The 7,238-nt window shown below is 35.8% G+C and overlaps 1 protein-coding gene across 1 annotated transcript in view; it reads right to left on the bottom strand.

The window, feature by feature from the left end:
- DDHD1 (DDHD domain containing 1) overlaps positions 1-7,238 on the bottom strand; it is a 100,146-nt gene that overhangs the window by 11,770 nt on the left and 81,138 nt on the right. The window contains exons 8-9 of the mRNA XM_012663742.1: positions 6,614-6,689; positions 1,765-1,914 (exon numbers count right to left, since the gene is read on the bottom strand). Of these exons, the coding sequence (XP_012519196.1) occupies positions 1,765-1,914; positions 6,614-6,689 (226 nt within the window). The remainder of the gene's footprint in view (positions 1-1,764; positions 1,915-6,613; positions 6,690-7,238) is intronic.

The following is a 7,238-nucleotide window of genomic DNA, read 5'->3' as shown; positions in this document are numbered from 1 at the left end:
GAATGGGCTCCACTTGTACTCGCCATCAAATTGGTACTAACTGATCAACACTAGGGTGCTCACATGGCAGAAATACTCTCCAGGGATTAGGGGGATGAGGGGGGTAAACCCGCAACTAAAGGACATGGGGAGCATTGTAGGGGGGAAGGGCATGCCTTTAACCCTCGCTTGGGTGAGGCAAAGACATAAAGTGTAACCAATATGTGTGTACCCTCACAATACCCTGAAATAATAATAAAAAAAAAGATGGTAATCTAGAAAAGCAAATAAGGTCAATTTTTAATATTTTAGGAGCTCTTATTAAAAACTCTATTTTCAAATAGATTCATATAGTAACAGCATAAATTAGATGCCAACATTAAGACCATTTGTCTAATGTGAAGTAGGGATGACATAGCAGAAAAGGCAATGAATCTGGCATGAGAATTCTCCAAATTCATATTATGGCTTCTGTCACTTATTAACTGTATGATGCTTGTCAGGTCAAAAGGTCTTAGAGCCTCACTTTCCTAAGCTGTAGAAAGGAGGTAACACTTTCTCCCATACAGACATGTGAGGAAGAACAGATAACATTTGTAAAAATTGCTTTGCATAGTTCTGACATAAGCCATTAAAAAAAAAATCACAGAAAAACTATCAAATGAATAATAAAAATTTATGAGTTTAGAATCTTCCTTTACAATACAACAAAGTTTAACATGTACAAAGGACAGGGCTCAGAGTTCACCTATGAATTCAAATTTACTTTCAAGTTATGAGAGAATAAATACAATGAGTGTATATTAATTAAATGCTTATTGTCTTGATGGGTGTTTTCACACATATTTTGCTTAATTCTAACAACCCTAGGATGTAAAATTTTATCGACACCATACAGATAAGATTCAGTCTCAGAAGTGTCTTGGCCAGGACTGTGCAGTCTGTATTTGAATCCAATATTAGACTTCCAGTTCAGTGGTTTATTTCTTAAATATAGCAGTTGTGATTCTTTAACATGTGGGAAATTTCCTAAAATTCTAATCATTAGTCAATGTAATATTTATTTGGTATTAGCTAAAAACATCCTTCAAAAGACTTTACACAATTATAAAAAGCTATTTTTTCAGAACTATTTAACATAGTTTATCTTAATATTTAGTTCAACCTAAGCTTGTCCCAAAAAGAATTTAAGGAAGCATTTTTTTTATCTAAAAATCTTACTTGGCACTACGCTGTTTGTATGGATGCAGAAATTCCTGGAGTGCTTACATTAAAAAAGTATTTACAGCACAAACATGATACAGTATGGAAAAATCCAACATTTTTACAAATCTAGGCTAAAATAAACAGTTGTACCCCTTCTAGATGTTTAAAATATATTTGAATATTTTCATTTTTAAGAGGGTCTACAAAACACATTTCAATATTATAGCATGTTTTAGAGAAAAATATATTTAAAGTGGTATTTTTAAGATTTATGGTTGCTAGATTATTGGTATTACAAATCATTAAGGTTTGAAAGTCCAGTAGACTCCTGTCTCTTGTATTAATTGTCCAGGGATAGTATATATTTACATTATGTTCTTATATTACAAGTACCACATAAACAGATCATCTCTAAGGTATTTTATTTCATGAGCCCTTAAATTAACCAAAACACAAGTGTTTTAATAATAAGATAAATGAATACTTTCTCATTAATTCAATGGTACCTTGCAAGGCTTCTCACAGATTCTTTTATGAACAATTTAATATTTAGAAAATGAAGTTTATGTTGCAACTCACCACTGGATCTGTAGGATGAAAAATATTTAGTAACCGGTTACAAATCTCTCTAGGCAAAATATGGTCTTGACTTCCAGTGTTTCCCGGGCGGATGCCACGCAATGCCAAAAAAACTGCCAGTGGGGATCCCATACAGAAGAAATTCTCAACCTAAAATGATAACAAAGTCTTCCTAAATTTAAAAAATGGCGAAGTGTTAATTTTTCAACTGAATTTGGGCATAACGTAATAGTAAAATATAAATAATAAAATTATTTTTAAGTGTATTTGTCTTTCTTAAATGAGCTTTGTCCAGATGGTATCTGCATTATTTGTTAATTACATGCCAACCATTAACCATTCCAGAATAATCTATTTCCAGGAATAATTTCATTATCTTTAAATCTAACAGAAGTTGAAGGATGACAAGAAGAGGAGGATAAGGATCATTTCATTGTGTGTTTCCATACACTAATCAAAGATTTACTGAGCTACTACTTTGTGTGAAGTAACATGCTAGGTGCTGTGATGGATACAAAGACCAGTAAGGCAGAGCTTCTGCATGCAGTTTACAGTCCTGTGGGGGAGGCAGAATGAAGCAAGTGCACAACAGAGGGAAAGAGTGCTAGAAGAGAGAGAAGAAAAGAATAATTGATTCCAACTCTGAGGGCTTTACAGAGGAGGTAGTATTTGCATTGGCCAGTAATAAATGAAAAGGATTTTCACAGTTGAGTTTAGGACATTGAGGCTAGAAAGAATGACATTCCAGACTGACAGAACCATGTGAATTAAAGTCAAGGCAGAAAAGAAGCTGGCTTGTTTCTGAGAATAGAAATAGTCTGATATGGCTGCAAAATTGGGAGTGGAGAAAAGGTAGCTTAGAATGATATTCAAAACCTTGATTGTTTGCCTAAGAAAGTTGGATTTATTTCATGGGCAGTGAAGGAGGACAGGATTTGCCCCATATTTTATAAGTTAAACCTGGTAGTAGTGTGTAGATGAACTAGAAAATTAACAGACTGGTGACCTGGAGACAAGTTAGGAATCTATTAAAAGAATTTAGGCAAGAAATAATCTAAGAAATAATCTGAACGAGGCAGGACAAACTTTCATTCAGAAATGGAAATGTGAGAGGATAGGGTGGAATCAATGTGACTGAATGGAGATGGTGATGAGGAATGTATGTGTCAGAGACAATTCAGAGGACAGGGTCTGGCTGACTGGGAGGGTAGTTAGTGGCTCCATTAATTGTAATATTCTGTTTTTTGTTCATCATAAGTGTGAGGTATCTGTGACATGTAGTATGTAGCTGAGAATTTAGGACAAGAGATACAGAATTGGATATGTCATCATCTAAATCTATATGTTACCATCATAGACGTGACGTAAAACCAAGAGAGTAAGTAAGTTTGCCTAGAAAGTGCACAGAATAAAAGGAGGGCTTTATATAGAACTATGAGGAAGGTCTACATTTAATTAGCAGGTGAAACAGGTAGGGCTACAGAAAGGAGAGTGAAAGGAGAAACAGAACCCAGATAAACCAGTATCATGGAAGTCAAGGGAGCAGGATGGCTTGAAAATGGAAAAATAGGGTGGTCAACAGCATTGGACTATATACAGAACACCCTGTCCTCCTAAATCTACCCTACCTCTCATATGTCCCATCTTGATGAGTGAGATCCCAAATTAATCTTTCCCTCTCATCCCCAACATCCAATAAGTCAACCTAACAAATTCTAACATTTCATCACCTGTCCCCTGGACTAAATTGTACGAGTGTCCCTGCCTCCAATTTTATATACCTTTAATCTCTCCCCAAGGTGCCTCTAGAGTGATTTCTCTTTCTTTTTCAAAATGAAAAAATACATGTGAATGAACATACATTTTGAAATGGTACCTTTATGTTAAAGAAGGTTTGAAAAAAAATTTTTTTAAAGGATTGGGTGACTTACATGCTTGAAGGCCGAGGAAAATGAACTTGTATCAATAAAAAGTAAAAACATGGCCGGGTGTGGTGGCTCACGCCTGTAATCCTAGCACTCTGGGAGGCCAAGGTGGGAGGATCGCTCAAGGTCAGGAGTTCGAGACCAGCCTGAGTAAGAGCGAGACCCTGTCTCTACTAAAAATAGAAAAACTTAGCTGGACAACTAAAAATATATAGAAAAAATTAGCTGGGCATGGTGGCGCATGCCTGTAGTCTTAGCTACTCAGGAGGCTGAGGCAGGAGGATCGCCTGAGCCCAGGAGTTTGAGGCTGCTGTGAGCTAGGCTGACGCCACGGCACTCTAGCCCGGGCAACAGAGTGAGACTCTGTCTCAAAAAAAAAAATTAAAAATATAAGAAAGCATCTTAAATGCTTGACACATGAAAATACTGATTTCTGAAAGGAGTAAGGTCATTTCTTCTGTAAAGTGAGAAAAGAAAAAGGAATAGAGGAAGATATGAAAATAATTGAGATAGAAGAGAAATCTATGTAAATTCTTTCTGCTTGATACACAAGCTTGTGTGCATGCAGGTGTGCACACACACACCCTACCTAGAAAAATGCTCTATGCATTGGTCAGGCACTCTATAAATGTTTGCTAAATTGTTATATCCATGGAATAAACAACTTTTCTTTCTTTATGATGAGACTGTAGTTTGACAGAAAAACACACAAAGGAATTATTCTCTTTCAGAAAAGACTAATGACTACTTTAGTGATATCTATATCCATCAAAGAATTTTATTTATTTCCTTTTTTTTTAGTGATAGGGTCTTGCTCTGTTGCCCAGGCCCAACATTGGTCACTGTAACCTTGAAATCCTGGGCTCAAGCAATCCTCCTGCCACCTCGGCCTCTGAGTAGCATACCTGGGACTAGAGTGCACCACCATGCCTGGCTAATCTTTTAAAAAATTTTTTGTGGTGACAGGCATCTTTTATATTACCCACGCTTACATTAAAGAATTTTAAAGGTTAAAAAAAGTATTTTAGATATTTAGGCTAATCTTCTTGTTTAGAGATGAGTAAATAGATGAATTCAGATATGTTAAATGACTTGGCTAATGTCACATAACTAGTTAGTGGCAAAGCCTCATAATCGGAACAAAAATTTCCCATACTCCACACCAATGTTTGTCAATATTCTTCTTTTTCTTAAGTTTAATGGCCAACTGTGATAGATCTAACCCCTATATTCTGAAAAGATACATAATTATAGTGTAAGTAGTTCTAGTAATGTAATATTAAATTTTGAGATCCTAATATACTTAGTTGATCATACCCAACTCTCCAGTTAAAAAACCCACAACATGAAATGGAGTTTATTTTTTTCTACCAGATCAATTCTATACATTTAGCATTAATTATATGATAATGATGGTAGAGATGGAACTCAAATTCCAGACTGGGATGACTCCAAAGACCACACTCTGATGGATTTTAAATGTATGTTATAGCTTACCATATGGTTATTAATATATAAGTTTTTTGGAAAAAACTTTGTAAGTCATACAGATTCAATTAAAAAAAACCCTCTTCCTGTTTTAAAAAAATTTCTTCATCATTCCACATCTTAACCTGTGTGTTAAGTTCTTATGATAAAAGAAACACATTTCGAGAAGAGGTTATGTAGTAGACATGAACATATATATATGCAAAAGGAAATGGGTATTAGGAAACTTATGACATCCCCCCCTAACACTGCAAACAGGTTATTTGTTATTCAGCTAAAGGGTGTGTCCCTTCCAACTGTCTAGTCAACACTGACATCTCTCTGCCACCTTACATTTTCCTAAACCACTACTTTCAACAGGTCATTCTGACACTCAAAAACACTGAGAAGCTTCCTACTGCCCATATCAAATATATTACAGCTATTCCTACTCTCCCACAGCCCCCTTGCCCTGAGTCCATTTAGCCAAACTGGTTTATTCTCCCCACTCCAAACCAACCCTGTACACCCGTCTTGTGTTCTTGTCATACGCTTTTCATTGAAATGCCAGCTGTCCATTCCTGGAACCATTGCTGATATACTTCCTCTTATTTTTTCTCACCACTAACCAACTAGGTGGTCACGAAGGTTTGTTAATTCCAAATAGTAACTATTTCCCAGATCTGTTGCTATTTTTCTTTTCCACTACTCCAGATTATTTGGTGTTTCTTGAGGGCCTAAGAAGTTACACCCCTCCATGCCTTTGTTTATGCTGTGCCTTTCACACAGAATAGCATTTCTCCTTTCTTCCACTTGGCAATATCTAATTCACTGAGATCAAGTATAAATATCATTCCTTAGTAAACCTTTAGCAGGCAAAAGTAAAATCTCCTTCTCTTGTGCATATATCGTCTATATACTGCTAATAGCACCAATAATACCGAGTATTTCTGAGGGCTGGGGAACTGTCATATCTATTATTTTCTTTGTAGAACCCAGACTAACAGTGTCCAACACATAGTATACGTTAAATAAATACTCATTTGAAAGAATGATAAACTTTTATTTGAATCCTAAAGGCATGTTTCAAATGATGTTTAAAAAGAATACTGAGATACATAATGAAAAACTCATTGCTCTTCTCTTACCTTAAATTTTTTTTTTTGAGACAGAGTCTTGCGCTCTGTCGCACTGGCTAGAGTGCAGTGGCATCATTACAGCTCACTGCAACCTCAAGCTCCTAGGCTCAAGCCTAGGATTCTTCTGCCTCAGCCTCTCAAGTAGCTGGGACTACAGGCGCGCACCACAACACCTGGATGATTTTTCTATTTTTAGTAGAGATGGGGTCTTGCTCTTGCTCAGGCTGGTCTTGAACTCCTGGCCTCAAGTGATCCTCCTGCCTTGGCCTCCCAGGGTGCTAGGATTACAGGCATGTGCCACTGTGCCCGGCCTCTTACCTTAAATTTTAAGGCAGGTGCTTGTGTCATAGATGATGCCTTCAATCCATGTAGCCGTTCTTCTATTTCCTTCAGCCTAGTAAGGGGTATGAGATTATAGACATGTATTTATAATGTCATAAATATTAGATGCTTACTAATTTACTGAAGTGTCAAGAAGTAATGATGAGCCATTATCCATGCCTCACATTAATCTCTGTTGACACTATTTAAATAAATGCATTTGCTATGGTATAGAAAGTCTATAAAAATCCATAAAACAATTAGTAATAGTAAAAGTACCCCTAATCCTCAGGATACCTACTGTTAATAGCTTTTTTAAAAGTAAAATGTGAAGCATATACAAACATATATACACCTTTAAAAAAATTACACCAAATAGTTAATACCATATATGTTATTCTATGTCTATCTCTTTCTATAGTTAGTAAAGAATCTTAGAGATCTTTTCATTTCATTGTCTCCTGACCTACTTCAATTTTTATAACAACTGTAAAACTGACTATCATACAGATGAACCACAGTTTAACCTTTCTTGCAGATGAACATTTGGGTTATTTCATCTTTTTCCATTACAATATTCCATATCTACTTACATTTAATAAACTATTCAGCTAAGTTTTTT

Source organism: Propithecus coquereli, unplaced genomic scaffold (genome assembly GCF_000956105.1).
Source record: "Propithecus coquereli isolate 6110/MARCELLA unplaced genomic scaffold, Pcoq_1.0 Scaffold83, whole genome shotgun sequence".
Taxonomy (NCBI): domain Eukaryota; kingdom Metazoa; phylum Chordata; class Mammalia; order Primates; family Indriidae; genus Propithecus; species Propithecus coquereli.
This window is presented reverse-complemented; position numbering and strand designations above follow the sequence as displayed.